The sequence below is a fragment of the Crocuta crocuta genome, unplaced genomic scaffold (assembly GCF_008692635.1).
Source record: "Crocuta crocuta isolate KB4526 unplaced genomic scaffold, BGI_CrCroc_1.0 scaffold163, whole genome shotgun sequence".
Classification (NCBI taxonomy): domain Eukaryota; kingdom Metazoa; phylum Chordata; class Mammalia; order Carnivora; family Hyaenidae; genus Crocuta; species Crocuta crocuta.
In genome coordinates this window covers 1,420,362-1,435,572 of record NW_027529533.1, presented here as the reverse complement: position 1 = coordinate 1,435,572, position 15,211 = coordinate 1,420,362, and the positions used below count along the sequence as shown (strand labels likewise).

Sequence of the window (15,211 nt, the reverse complement as noted above, 5' to 3'; positions counted from 1 at the left end):
GTATGGATGGATCTAGAGAATAATAATGCTAAGTGAAAGAAGTCAGTCAGAGAAAGACTGATTCCACTGATATGTAAAACTTAAGAAGCAAAACAAATGAACAAAGAAAAAGAGACAAACCAAAAAACAGACTCTTAACTAGAGACAACAAACTGGTGGTTACCTAAGGGGAGGCGGGTGGGGGCATGGGTGATACAGGTAAAGAGGATTAAGAGTCCAGGTACATAATGATCACCAGGTGCTGTATGGAAGTGCTCAATCACTATATTGTAAACCTGAAATTAACATAACACTGTATGTTAACTATACTGGAATTTAAAAAATCACAAACAAAAACACAATACACTAGACACTCTATTAGCTGTGACAAATGCACTCATAAGTATTAGCATTTATAGAAACCATTATAGAGTGCAAGATGGGTATAATATTTGATTAGATCTTGAGAATTTTCCTCCTATACTTGGTTTGTTCCTTATAATTGGAGACCCAAAGAATAGTAAATAATAAAAAAAAAATCCAATCTGGTAAAATACAGTAAGATTCATTTCGTAAGTACTTCACATTCTAAGCAAGTATTGTGTTAAGAGGACCAGTTACTTTTTGGACCCACAGATCCCCCAAATTTGTTGTTCTTTAGTGGAAACTTACTTCCAAGGGCCAGGAAGTACCTTTCAGATTTTTTGATCCCTATTGTTCCTTTTGGGCAGAGCTCCTTATTAATTTGAATTCAGATTAATAAATGTATCTAGATATTAAGTGAAACAAGTATTATTCATGGGTGCTTCTGTATATCCATCCCTATCCTCTACCACATTTTAGTCCATTTCCCTGAAATCTTAAAAGTGCACTCAGTGGTTTAAATTATAGGCAAAAACTTTAACAAGGAACTGGCTCATCTTTTGATCAAAGTCAAAATCACAGATGCAGAGAAATGACAGCTCACTAAGGCCAGCTCTGCAGTGGCTGGTAACTAATAGCAAGGACCTCACGTACCTGTGCCCTAGCTCCTTTCTGGTTCACTTGCTACATTTAATAAAACTAAGCGGTGGCCAGGGGGCTCCCCTGATGCATGGGAGATGTTCTGTGACCACATTTCATGTGTCCAAACATCAACACGACACCTGGGAGGGCAAGCACTCTCCTGGGGATGGAGAGCACCTGCCCGGTAGGAGGAACTGCTCTCTTACCCTTTCTTGTCCAAAGCTGCCACATCATTTACTCGCATGCCAAAGATGAACAGGTTCTCTTCCCCAGCTTCCTCTGCCATTTCCACGTTGGCTCCATCCATAGTCCCGATAGTCAGGGCCCCATTCAGCATGAATTTCATATTGCCTGTCCCTGAGGCTTCAGTGCCTGCGGTGGAAATCTGCTCCGAAAGATCGGTAGCTGGAATGACTGCAAGCAAGGTATTATTAGTCAGTGATTCTGTCTCTCTAGACCCGCTTGTATTGTATCTACATTTATCGAGATGCTACATTTATTGTATCAGCATTTATCTAGCTGGCCTGTTTTGATCATTAAAGTACCACATGTACATCAAGATAAACAGTCATATGGTATATAGGAGGATGGATCTTACTCTTCCTCCAGACTCAGGCAACTGCCTTTAACCATTTTTGATGTGCTATCTGGGTGGTTATTGCCACAGTGCTAAATAACTGTATGCTTATAATACTCTTTCTTGGTCTGGAAACTCTAAAGAGCATCTATTGCTCTCTACTATAAAAGTTGACATTACGTTTCTCTTCTACCGTCTCTTCTTTGTTATGGTTTTATTTCTTCTGCTTTATAACTTTATAAAATATATTAACTTTTCTTTATTGATCTTTAAAATTCAGTCTCTCCTGACTCTTCCTTTATAATGTGAGGAAATTGGATTGTCTGCATTTTCCACTTCTCACCTTCTCCCTCCCTCTTTTGGCCCGTGCACCTGTGGCTTGCCTGGGGCTAGACACCAAGCCTCTGACCTTTTGGCCTAATTTACACACAAATGAGTGCTGCCAGAAGGTCCCTTTCTCCCACTTTGACTTCAAAGGTCAGGAGAATTCTCTGTTTTACTTTGAAGGCTTATTTGTGGATTAGCTATATCTTCATTTGCATCTCTAGGAACATGGCTCTTTTCTCTTTGTGCATACAATCTTAAACAGTAACATCAGAGGACCCAAAAATACTTCAAAAAGAGAAAGGTCTGTTTTCAATTTGGGACTTGGGTGAATGCACAGTTGGCATTTGCTTGTGGATGGTGCTTTGTGAGCACATGATGCAAATAAGCAAAGGTCCCAGCGGTAGAGAAAGGGATGTTGGCTTTTTGCCAGCCTAACTGTCCCCATGTGGAAACACCACGCATAATCAGTGCCCATGTAAGCACACATAAGCCTGATGTGTGCTTTGCAGCCTGATGTCTGTCTTCATTCCTTGTTGTCACATGAACAAATGACAGCCCTTCTTCATTCCACGAAGTGACCAGAGGAATATCAGGGGCTGGGGAATTGGTGTTCTATTGCAAAACTGGAGCTGGGAACAAAGACCTTTCCTCTCCTTAGTAGAGCACAGTCTGCACTTTGCCAAAACCTCAGGGCCACTTCCTCCAGCACCCAGCTCTGACTAGCTGGCAGGACAATGCACTTGCAAATGTAATCAGTGATTTTGACTTTAGGGACAGCAATCTTGTTGTGAGCTGGATCACCTTAAAGGCTCTTAGCCTAGGCCCTTATTCTTCTATCCTAAGTTACTGGCTCCCTGTGCCCAGCTACCTCATTTTTCCACATCATGTCATTTTTCTCTCGAATTTGCTCTGGCCCTATATGATCTGTGATGAAGAAACTACCTTTTTCGGCAAGAGATACTCTGTAGTTCTCCAAGAAGATGACTTTCAACTTGCTTCCAACCATAGGGTCATTGTTCACCACATCTGCTACCGAAGTGATCAGCTTTATGATCATTTTGGCCATGTGATATCCTGGGGCAGCCTTGGAGAAGAATGTCAAACACGCTGACAGAATGCAGGCATGATCAAGTGGAGAAATGGCAAGAGATTAGGGCCCCCAAATTCCCAGTGAATAGAATCAACTTACTTTGCCACCAATTATGACGGTTCTGGGCACGAATAACTTCTTAGGGTCTTTCTTAATGCCTGAAAGAGATTGAGAAGTGGATAGGACTGAGGACAGTTGATAGCTGGGGTGGCGAGATCTATGCCAACCGATAGTGTCACTTCCACCTCCAGGGGGTGTGGTGGTCATGGGGCTGACTCACGGTTGTACATGGTGACCACGTGCAGGCAGTTCAAGAGCTGCCGCTTGTACTCATGGATCCTCTTCACGTGCACATCGAACATGGAGGAGGGGTTGATCTTTACTTTGTACTCCTTCTCCAGGAACTGAGAAAACTTCAGCTTGTTCTCCTGTGGAGACAGTGCATGTTGCCAGAGCCCTTTGGATTTAAAATCCTCAGGTGGTCTGTTTTAAAAACTGGGGCATGATAAACCCTGAAAACAAGTGCTGCGGAAAGGATCCACCCCGGGAAGCCGCACCTGCTTCACATTGGAGAGTTCTCGGAGAAAGATGTCATCACCCACGAAGCTATGCAGCTTTGTCAGTTGGCTCAAGTCTTTCACGTAGTCTTCCCCGATTTTCTTTCAGTTTAAAGAAGAGGTGATTTAATCAGGGATGGCAGTCGAGCCCAAATGAGCAGTTTCTGTTAGTCTGGTGAGTGCCTGTGCTCACCTACAGCAAGGACGGCTGTCTGCCACACAGTACACAGATGGCCAGGCTCACAGAAGAGGCTGGGAAGGCCATGTGGGAAGAACACTTTGCTAGTACCTTAAATGTAGTTTCAGTGGCATTAAATGTTAAAAACAGGAAACCTACCCTAAAATGGGTAACACGGAACCCAGGTTCTACTAGTTATTTATATGGCCTTTGTTATTCTATTTTACTAAGTAGCATTACCATCTTCTATTTGTGTGCCATATGAGTGCTGTTAGCCAGCTACACAACTTGCAGGCCCCTTGTTTACAAATTAAGAATTTCAAGATGACTTCAAGAATTAAGTCAAGCACGGAGCCTGTGGGAGAGCACAAGTCACACACTGGCAGCTGATGTAGCGCCTGCAGACTGGGTTCAGAAAGTGCAAGGGCACTCCTTCCCGGTTACCTCTGCTATTAACTCTGCAAGCCCCGGGTTGCAGAGTAAGAGCCAGCGCCTTGGAGTGATCCCATTGGTTTTATTCTGAAACTTGTCTGGTTCTAGCTCGCTGAAGTCCTTGAATCTGGAGACAGAAGAGACACATCACTGAATCTGGCTGAAAGAGTGGGTTTCTATGACATCCAGGAAGCCAAGTGTAGGCTTCGAAAGACTAAAAGGTGGAGGGAGGAGCTGGCAGCAGCTAAGGCTGTCATTCAAAATAGAAATCCATTTGCAATTCCAAATAGTTACAAGAAAAACTCCACATCGAATCACCTCCGTATGATATCCGGCCTGGCATTGACATATAGACCAGACTTTTCAGCAGAATAGTTTTGTGTGGGCTTTTTTTTGCTGTGTGGTTTTTTTTTTTTTTTTTGCTCCTAAATCTAGAATTAAGATGGTTCAGAGAAAGGCATTTTCTTTTTCTTTTTTAAAGAGAAGCTTATTTTGTGTAGAAGAAAATACTTTTGCACATTTGACGGGGCCTTTTGTTATACCTAAATGCAAGTCTGCATCAACTAGCATCAGTACACTGACAGAGCAACTTTAGACCCAGCAGCACAGGAATGGACACTCACACTTGGGTCTTCACAATGTCTGAGTGAATTTTGGCCACCCCGTTCACAGCGTGGGAGCCCACAATGCAGAGGTGGGCCATGTTGATCCGTTTGCTTCCTTCCTCTTCAATCAGAGACATCCTTCTCAGACGGTCGACATCTTTAGGAAACAAGGCCGCGATTCTCTGGCCAAAGGAAGAGAAAGGCCTTGCTGGCCACTCAGGTTTAAAGCAACACTGAGATAATGTCGTTCACTTCCCAAGCAAAATCTCTGATGGAGCAAATACAAAACTTCACTCCCACAGTGAGGGGTTGGGTTAGCCCTAGGGAGATGCCATCCTCTGTTTTAGTCTTTTCAAAAATATGCCTTTAACAGAGCCCCACCCGGACTTGAATACTTTTTATGTATCAATGACCGAAAGATGTTTGGGCCTCCAGTTCGGTAAGAGGGAACACTGTAGCCACCCTTAACATCTCCAGACGTCATTCTCAAAAGGGGTATGAATCTCTAAAAATGACTTACATCTAAATGCTTCTGATTTATCTCATAAATGATTTGCAAGTGTCGAGGAAGCAAGTTTTCCACCAGCTCCACGGGCCAGCGCTCCAGGGCCTCTGGAAGCACTGTGTGGTTGGTGTAGGCGAAGGTCTTCTGGGTGATCTCCCACGCCTGAGGGAAAAGGAGGGGCTTAGCTGCTTTCCTCTGCAAGAAGGGGGCCCATCACACAAAACCAGACGTTCCCTCAGGCCCCACAGTGTGCAACAGGATGGTTCTTCTACACAGTAAGACATACTCGGTTCCACCAGGTTCTTGAATGGGCCAGAGATTGGGAATATGTAAGTGGGGCAAGGGGAGGGAGCAGCTATTTGTAAAACTGTCTGATAAACTGAAGACAACGTACTGATAAGTTTTATCTACTATCCTAACATGCCTTTTATTTATAAAAAAAGCAAAATCTGAGGAATACAAACAAGTAATGTTCGGAGAAAGCACAGAGTATATTCAAAATACTGATCTGCAAAGTGGTGGAGACACTTTCAATTAGCTGCGTTTAAAAAAAAGTTAGCTGTGTTTTGAGGTTGCAGAGTTTAATTTAGTCATCTTAGATGCAGAAATGGTAAACACAAGTCTGAGCTAATGAGCTGTGTCCTATTAGGAATGTATTTATTTCTTAATCTTACTCCACGTAAAGCAGTAAGGAGAGAGAAATGTCAGCACCAGGGCAAACTTTACCTTTAACCACTGGAATATTCCAACAGTAACTTATTTTGAAAAACTGTAAAAGGACCTTTTGACAAAATCTCTGAACCACACATATTCTAGTTAATTAAAGAAAAAGGAAGCCAAATTATCCAGACCTTGCACCAGGGCAATTTTTCTATATCCACAAAAATCCTCATCAGCTCGGGGATGGCAAGTGCGGGGTGCGTGTCATTCAGCTGGATGGCAACCTGTGTGGGGAAAAGGCATCGGTGTGAAGAGGATAGGTGGCCCGGGGTCTGCTTCCTTATCCTCATGCATGTCTGTATAAAGCACCCCACCAAATGCTCATCTTCTGTGAGGCATTTAGTTAAGCCCATCATACCTACTCAACTGTTTTAGCAGAGAGAGGGTTGCAACCTGGTAGGAAGTCCTGACCCCTCGGTCGTCCCTGTCTGTGCTCAAAGACTGAATACTTGCCTGGTCTGGAAAGGCATCAAATGCGGTCTTGGCACTGTCAGTGGAGCCAAACTTGGACGCTTTGAAACGTCGGATGACATCTTGCAAGGTAGCAGCCACCACAAAGTACTCCTGCTTCAATCTCAGCTCCTTCCCTTCAAAAAACTTCAAGCCAGAGAGACTGAGTGTGAGTGGCTCACCCTGTTAGGTGTGGCCAAAATATGACGGGGATCTCCCGCCCGGAGAACTTTAGGACTAAAGCTCATAGGACATCTGGTGGAATATGGCAGGTCGAATGTCAAGCATTAGATTTTGTTCTTTCCTGAAAATTATTAGGATGACAGTAAAGGGGCTTAAAGAAGGCATACAAATAAAGGATGAAGGGAATGGGAGACAAGACCACATCAACAACCTTTTTGAAGCGGAAAATTAGATGGATGGGTAGTAACTGGGCCAGGAGACCTGGGAAAGCTGAATTTTGCCCTGGTAGAGGGGAAGAGCCAAAAAGCAGCTAAATTTATGTGCCACATCTCCTACAGACTCAGGATTTGGTAGCACTGGGTGCATTTGGAAGTAGAGGTAAAGATGCAGTAAAAGGTTTGTTGCAAGGGGCACCTGGATGGCTCAGTTGGTTAAGTATCTAACTCTTGATTTAGGCTCTGGTCATGGTCTCACAGGTTTGTGAGATGCAGCCCCCACATCAGGTTCTGCAATGATAGCATGAAGCCTGCTTGGGATTCTCACTTGCTCTATCTCTGCCCCTCCCTCTACTCTCTCTCTCTCTCAAAAATAAACAAACAGACATTTAAAAATGAAAGATTAGTTATGAGCTTAAGAAGCAGTTGGTCTCAGACTTCAACCCTAGTTCCCTCAGCTGAGTGATCTCCTTTCCCAACTCAGACAGAAGCCGACATTTCTCTGGAGATGGTAACACAGGGTTCTCTGGGCTGGAGGGAAGCAGGTACAGTTGAAAGCAGGAGTACCACTCTGTACTGAAAATGGGGGGAAGGGAGTTAAGTGAAAATTTATGTGCTGAGCTGTTGAGACTCTCAGCTTTCTTCTCCTAATCAAATTTCACAACACAGGCAGCCAAAATTAATTCTGCCAAGAATGAAGCTGCAAGAGCCTTCTCTTGGAGGTGAGAAAGATCAGAGCAAAGGGTCCTGCATGGTCAGATCTCAGCCCAGGGCAAGATCCTGGAGGGTGCATCAGAAAACTCATGACTGTATCATTTTTTAAAAGTTATTTATTTTGAGAGAAAGAGAAAGAGTGAGGGAGGGGGAGAGACAGAAGAGAGAGAGAATCCCAAGCAGGCTCTGCACAGTCAGTTCAGAGCCCGACGTGGGGCTCAATCTCTTGAACCATGAGATCATGACCTGAGCGGAGATCAAGAGTTGGACACCTGACTGACTGAGCGACCCAGGTGCCCCTCATGACTATATCACCGAGGAACTTAGGGAGCACATCTAAGATTCTGTACTTTTCTTATAGGTGATTAGAAGACTTTAAAGAGCTTTAAGCAAGTGAAAAAAATCTAACTAGCTGCAGAGGGAGGACAGTTGCAAGATCCCTGGAAGAGAGACAAATGTCTGGATGGGGGCTGTGGCCAAGTTGGGAAGAGAGAATGAATGTGTTCTTGTAATTACAGTACAAAAATGATTTAGTAACTCAAAAAAAAAACAGGCATGACCTTGAGAACTACCTTTTACTCAAAGAATTTAGTTAACTCTGCATTCCCTGCTTACTTTAGTATACTTTGCGAACTGCTATAGATGATTACTTCCAAGTAAAGTTAGGCTTGGTCCCTACTGAAGACAGGAGGATGAATTTCCAGCCCCTTTCAGTTAAATAATTCAGCAGGCTGGGTTTAGCTAGGCAGTACTTGGAAGGATTCTTATGTTAACTGACCATGAAGTAAGATCACTTTTTGCTTTTGGGTCAGAGATTTTTCTGACATGTACTGAAGTTACAATGTTTCTTTCAAAGGGAAAAATACACCATTAAGTTTCTGAAAATACTATGGCAAATTTAATCCTCTGTAGAGATTATAGTTTAACACCAAGCGGACACCGGTGTAAGGACCATCTATGTCCCAATCACCCAATCCTTCTTTTGTGCCACTTTTCACAGCAGACTCTTAAGTTGGTTGTTCCTGAGACTTATTATTAAAAGAATAATCATTACAGCTTCAAGAAAATAATTTCACCCACATATAAGGTGAGCTAAGTATATTTAAACCAACTAAGAATCTATGGTGGTCATCTGTGATCCAGTCCCAGGTTTTTTATTTTTTAAAAAAATTTTTAAATGTTTTTATTTATTTCTGAGAGACAGAGAGAGACAGCGTGAGCAGGGGAGGGTCAGAGAGAGAGGGAGATACAGAATCTGAAACAGGCTCTAGGCTCTGAGCTGGCTGTCAGCACAGAGCCCGACGTGGGGCTCGAACCCACGAACCGCGAGATCATGACCTAGGCCGAAGTCGGACACTAAACCGACTGAGCCACCCAGGCGCCCCCCAAGTTTTTAAAAATACTTTTTTTTTTTTACATTTTAGCTAAACTATTTTTAGTGTAAAATTAGGCATAATCACCTATAAAAGAGTTTCAAGAGATGAATAAGTGGCATAAGAAACAAACGTTTACTCCTGGGTCTGCTCTGAGGTCCAGACACCCCCTTGCCTGAGGGCAGAAGGCTAGGATGAGCCTGTCAGAAAGGGGAAGAGGCCAGGCAGGAAACTTCCAGGGTCTACTGACTCTGTGGATGAACCTTCTGTTTGGAAATGAAGTAGTACTTCACCGGTGCTCCCCTTCATCTTTTGTATCCAGGCTTGGTTTTGAAATGCACATACATAACCTATAACCTCCCAATTAGTCATGAGGTTACTAGTCAAGGGCAAAATACCAATTCTGATTTCATGCACTGTACAAATCTGTTTTCCTTACTTGGGTGGGAGTGGAGGGGAAATCTAGCAATTTAGGAGGAGACAGAGATTACCGTCCACTGAAGAAAACAAATCGGTATTGAAGATGTGCTCTATGGGCTATAAAAGGGTACTTCTGAAACAGGCTGTTTCTGTTTCTACTGAGAAAGCAAGCTTGACCACTCACATTATCATTGGGATAGAGGACCCGGGTGATGTTCTCGGCCAGATTTCGGTCCAGCACAGCCTGAATGTAGTCTCCAACGTTAACTGAGGGGAGGGTTAGAAAAATCAATAAATACATAAGCCAGTCACTGTTATCAAAGCCCCTTGACCTCACCTGATGCTTGCTGTGTGCCATGTGGATGTAGGGATGCCTATAATTTCTGAAAGTGCAAAAGGATTTCCACAGACCTCCCTGCTATGATTTGCATGGGAGTCTAAGAAGGACTGCTTTAAAAATGTCCTTGTATGTGCTCCATTAAATGGCTGCTCACTCGCTGAAGAGCTCTGACCAGAAGCTCAAGGCTGTTCTCTCAAGCTCAATTTGATTGATTACACACACAAACACACACATATACAGAAACCACTTATGCCCCAGTCCCCAAGATACTTGCTTTGTGCCATCTTTTAGAGGTGGTGCTGATTTGGTTGCTTCTGAGATCAAAAACATTAAACATACACACACAGGCGTGAGAGACCAGACTGTACTCACAGTCTCTGAGATTAAAGTCATTCGGCGCACGAGCGGACCAGAGGCGCATGGTGTTGACGGTGTTGTTCATATACCCGGGCACTGGGGTGTCATATGGCAGGGCCAGGACCACCTGTGGGATTAAACCAAAACAGCCTCTCAGTTTCCCATGTGTGGTGACGTCAGCTGGACGATGGGATGGGAATTAGCAACTGGGATTCTGTTCCTGGCTCCATCACCAACTCAGACTGTGGGGGCTTAAGCCAAGATGAGGGTCCTAGGACTGGAGAGTAGGTTATTAGGGGTCATGTGGAGCTTCCTCCCACTGGAACAATCTGGGTGCCTGGAACCATCCAGACTGATGGTCCCCTATATCATTCCAATGATGACATCCCTTTGTGTCCCTTGCCTTGATGTGGATGCAGATCTTTCATGTTTCAGATTAAGCCGTTGTCCTAAGAATAATAAAATATGATGTGCAAAGTGACAAATGTGAATCTGTATCCATTAAAAAATAACAATAGGGTAATTTTAGTATATGTTAATTCAATGATCTGATTTCAAATATGGTGAAAATCAACAGAACAGAAACATATGCAGATAGATTATAGATAACATTTAAAATACTGCTAGATTTTTCAAAGTTGCATGAAGAAGAGTTATTTTGCTGATCTGACCAAATCAGCTGATAGTCAGCTGAGATGGGTATAAGAGGTGGGCTTTGGAAAATTGGTAGCTCAGTCTTTGTGATAGTCACTGAGACTGAGAAGAACAAGGAAGATAACTGTGTTTCACATGAACTAAAATTTATGTGGGAAGAGACTTATTTCTATTCCCTGACTCTTCAGTCAAGCTCTAAGGAAAGGGAATGACAGACTGACTGGACTGGAGGGTGCTGGAGATCACTTAGTACAACCTACTCATTTTGGACATGAGAGGAATGAGGCTAAGAAAGAAGTAACTTGCCCACAGTCAGTCAGTGGTAGGGCTGAAACCTAAACACAAAGCTCTTTAATGTGAATTATGAGTGAATGAAGCCATGTAGTCTGTATCAATCACATACATTCAGTTATGTTTCCATGAATACCAGGACCTTGAAGTAATAAATCACCCTTCTTTAAATACCTTTTACTAGAAAAGAGAGATCTTTGGAGGTTTTTAAAGTACATTGTGATCCATCAGGAAGTGTTGTTTACAGAATGGGAGTGAGTCTGGGTNTTTTTTTTTTTTTTTGCTCCTAAATCTAGAATTAAGATGGTTCAGAGAAAGGCATTTTCTTTTTCTTTTTTAAAGAGAAGCTTATTTTGTGTAGAAGAAAATACTTTTGCACATTTGACGGGGCCTTTTGTTATACCTAAATGCAAGTCTGCATCAACTAGCATCAGTACACTGACAGAGCAACTTTAGACCCAGCAGCACAGGAATGGACACTCACACTTGGGTCTTCACAATGTCTGAGTGAATTTTGGCCACCCCGTTCACAGCGTGGGAGCCCACAATGCAGAGGTGGGCCATGTTGATCCGTTTGCTTCCTTCCTCTTCAATCAGAGACATCCTTCTCAGACGGTCGACATCTTTAGGAAACAAGGCCGCGATTCTCTGGCCAAAGGAAGAGAAAGGCCTTGCTGGCCACTCAGGTTTAAAGCAACACTGAGATAATGTCGTTCACTTCCCAAGCAAAATCTCTGATGGAGCAAATACAAAACTTCACTCCCACAGTGAGGGGTTGGGTTAGCCCTAGGGAGATGCCATCCTCTGTTTTAGTCTTTTCAAAAATATGCCTTTAACAGAGCCCCACCCGGACTTGAATACTTTTTATGTATCAATGACCGAAAGATGTTTGGGCCTCCAGTTCGGTAAGAGGGAACACTGTAGCCACCCTTAACATCTCCAGACGTCATTCTCAAAAGGGGTATGAATCTCTAAAAATGACTTACATCTAAATGCTTCTGATTTATCTCATAAATGATTTGCAAGTGTCGAGGAAGCAAGTTTTCCACCAGCTCCACGGGCCAGCGCTCCAGGGCCTCTGGAAGCACTGTGTGGTTGGTGTAGGCGAAGGTCTTCTGGGTGATCTCCCACGCCTGAGGGAAAAGGAGGGGCTTAGCTGCTTTCCTCTGCAAGAAGGGGGCCCATCACACAAAACCAGACGTTCCCTCAGGCCCCACAGTGTGCAACAGGATGGTTCTTCTACACAGTAAGACATACTCGGTTCCACCAGGTTCTTGAATGGGCCAGAGATTGGGAATATGTAAGTGGGGCAAGGGGAGGGAGCAGCTATTTGTAAAACTGTCTGATAAACTGAAGACAACGTACTGATAAGTTTTATCTACTATCCTAACATGCCTTTTATTTATAAAAAAAGCAAAATCTGAGGAATACAAACAAGTAATGTTCGGAGAAAGCACAGAGTATATTCAAAATACTGATCTGCAAAGTGGTGGAGACACTTTCAATTAGCTGCGTTTAAAAAAAAGTTAGCTGTGTTTTGAGGTTGCAGAGTTTAATTTAGTCATCTTAGATGCAGAAATGGTAAACACAAGTCTGAGCTAATGAGCTGTGTCCTATTAGGAATGTATTTATTTCTTAATCTTACTCCACGTAAAGCAGTAAGGAGAGAGAAATGTCAGCACCAGGGCAAACTTTACCTTTAACCACTGGAATATTCCAACAGTAACTTATTTTGAAAAACTGTAAAAGGACCTTTTGACAAAATCTCTGAACCACACATATTCTAGTTAATTAAAGAAAAAGGAAGCCAAATTATCCAGACCTTGCACCAGGGCAATTTTTCTATATCCACAAAAATCCTCATCAGCTCGGGGATGGCAAGTGCGGGGTGCGTGTCATTCAGCTGGATGGCAACCTGTGTGGGGAAAAGGCATCGGTGTGAAGAGGATAGGTGGCCCGGGGTCTGCTTCCTTATCCTCATGCATGTCTGTATAAAGCACCCCACCAAATGCTCATCTTCTGTGAGGCATTTAGTTAAGCCCATCATACCTACTCAACTGTTTTAGCAGAGAGAGGGTTGCAACCTGGTAGGAAGTCCTGACCCCTCGGTCGTCCCTGTCTGTGCTCAAAGACTGAATACTTGCCTGGTCTGGAAAGGCATCAAATGCGGTCTTGGCACTGTCAGTGGAGCCAAACTTGGACGCTTTGAAACGTCGGATGACATCTTGCAAGGTAGCAGCCACCACAAAGTACTCCTGCTTCAATCTCAGCTCCTTCCCTTCAAAAAACTTCAAGCCAGAGAGACTGAGTGTGAGTGGCTCACCCTGTTAGGTGTGGCCAAAATATGACGGGGATCTCCCGCCCGGAGAACTTTAGGACTAAAGCTCATAGGACATCTGGTGGAATATGGCAGGTCGAATGTCAAGCATTAGATTTTGTTCTTTCCTGAAAATTATTAGGATGACAGTAAAGGGGCTTAAAGAAGGCATACAAATAAAGGATGAAGGGAATGGGAGACAAGACCACATCAACAACCTTTTTGAAGCGGAAAATTAGATGGATGGGTAGTAACTGGGCCAGGAGACCTGGGAAAGCTGAATTTTGCCCTGGTAGAGGGGAAGAGCCAAAAAGCAGCTAAATTTATGTGCCACATCTCCTACAGACTCAGGATTTGGTAGCACTGGGTGCATTTGGAAGTAGAGGTAAAGATGCAGTAAAAGGTTTGTTGCAAGGGGCACCTGGATGGCTCAGTTGGTTAAGTATCTAACTCTTGATTTAGGCTCTGGTCATGGTCTCACAGGTTTGTGAGATGCAGCCCCCACATCAGGTTCTGCAATGATAGCATGAAGCCTGCTTGGGATTCTCACTTGCTCTATCTCTGCCCCTCCCTCTACTCTCTCTCTCTCTCAAAAATAAACAAACAGACATTTAAAAATGAAAGATTAGTTATGAGCTTAAGAAGCAGTTGGTCTCAGACTTCAACCCTAGTTCCCTCAGCTGAGTGATCTCCTTTCCCAACTCAGACAGAAGCCGACATTTCTCTGGAGATGGTAACACAGGGTTCTCTGGGCTGGAGGGAAGCAGGTACAGTTGAAAGCAGGAGTACCACTCTGTACTGAAAATGGGGGGAAGGGAGTTAAGTGAAAATTTATGTGCTGAGCTGTTGAGACTCTCAGCTTTCTTCTCCTAATCAAATTTCACAACACAGGCAGCCAAAATTAATTCTGCCAAGAATGAAGCTGCAAGAGCCTTCTCTTGGAGGTGAGAAAGATCAGAGCAAAGGGTCCTGCATGGTCAGATCTCAGCCCAGGGCAAGATCCTGGAGGGTGCATCAGAAAACTCATGACTGTATCATTTTTTAAAAGTTATTTATTTTGAGAGAAAGAGAAAGAGTGAGGGAGGGGGAGAGACAGAAGAGAGAGAGAATCCCAAGCAGGCTCTGCACAGTCAGTTCAGAGCCCGACGTGGGGCTCAATCTCTTGAACCATGAGATCATGACCTGAGCGGAGATCAAGAGTTGGACACCTGACTGACTGAGCGACCCAGGTGCCCCTCATGACTATATCACCGAGGAACTTAGGGAGCACATCTAAGATTCTGTACTTTTCTTATAGGTGATTAGAAGACTTTAAAGAGCTTTAAGCAAGTGAAAAAAATCTAACTAGCTGCAGAGGGAGGACAGTTGCAAGATCCCTGGAAGAGAGACAAATGTCTGGATGGGGGCTGTGGCCAAGTTGGGAAGAGAGAATGAATGTGTTCTTGTAATTACAGTACAAAAATGATTTAGTAACTCAAAAAAAAAACAGGCATGACCTTGAGAACTACCTTTTACTCAAAGAATTTAGTTAACTCTGCATTCCCTGCTTACTTTAGTATACTTTGCGAACTGCTATAGATGATTACTTCCAAGTAAAGTTAGGCTTGGTCCCTACTGAAGACAGGAGGATGAATTTCCAGCCCCTTTCAGTTAAATAATTCAGCAGGCTGGGTTTAGCTAGGCAGTACTTGGAAGGATTCTTATGTTAACTGACCATGAAGTAAGATCACTTTTTGCTTTTGGGTCAGAGATTTTTCTGACATGTACTGAAGTTACAATGTTTCTTTCAAAGGGAAAAATACACCATTAAGTTTCTGAAAATACTATGGCAAATTTAATCCTCTGTAGAGATTATAGTTTAACACCAAGCGGACACCGGTGTAAGGACCATCTATGTCCCAATCACCCAATCCTTCTTTTGT

The 15,211-nt window shown here is 43.4% G+C and overlaps 1 protein-coding gene across 1 annotated transcript in view; it reads right to left on the bottom strand.

Moving 5' to 3' along the window:
- PYGL (glycogen phosphorylase L) overlaps positions 1–15,211 on the bottom strand; it is a 50,747-nt gene that overhangs the window by 9,784 nt on the left and 25,752 nt on the right. Inside the window, exons 8-17 of the mRNA XM_077761253.1 lie at positions 13,117–13,260; positions 12,795–12,887; positions 11,959–12,105; positions 11,457–11,620; positions 4,158–4,272; positions 3,536–3,637; positions 3,259–3,406; positions 3,078–3,136; positions 2,831–2,972; positions 1,191–1,398 (exon numbers count right to left, since the gene is read on the bottom strand). Coding sequence (XP_077617379.1) covers positions 1,191–1,398; positions 2,831–2,972; positions 3,078–3,136; positions 3,259–3,406; positions 3,536–3,637; positions 4,158–4,272; positions 11,457–11,620; positions 11,959–12,105; positions 12,795–12,887; positions 13,117–13,260 — 1,322 coding nt within the window. The remainder of the gene's footprint in view (positions 1–1,190; positions 1,399–2,830; positions 2,973–3,077; positions 3,137–3,258; positions 3,407–3,535; positions 3,638–4,157; positions 4,273–11,456; positions 11,621–11,958; positions 12,106–12,794; positions 12,888–13,116; positions 13,261–15,211) is intronic.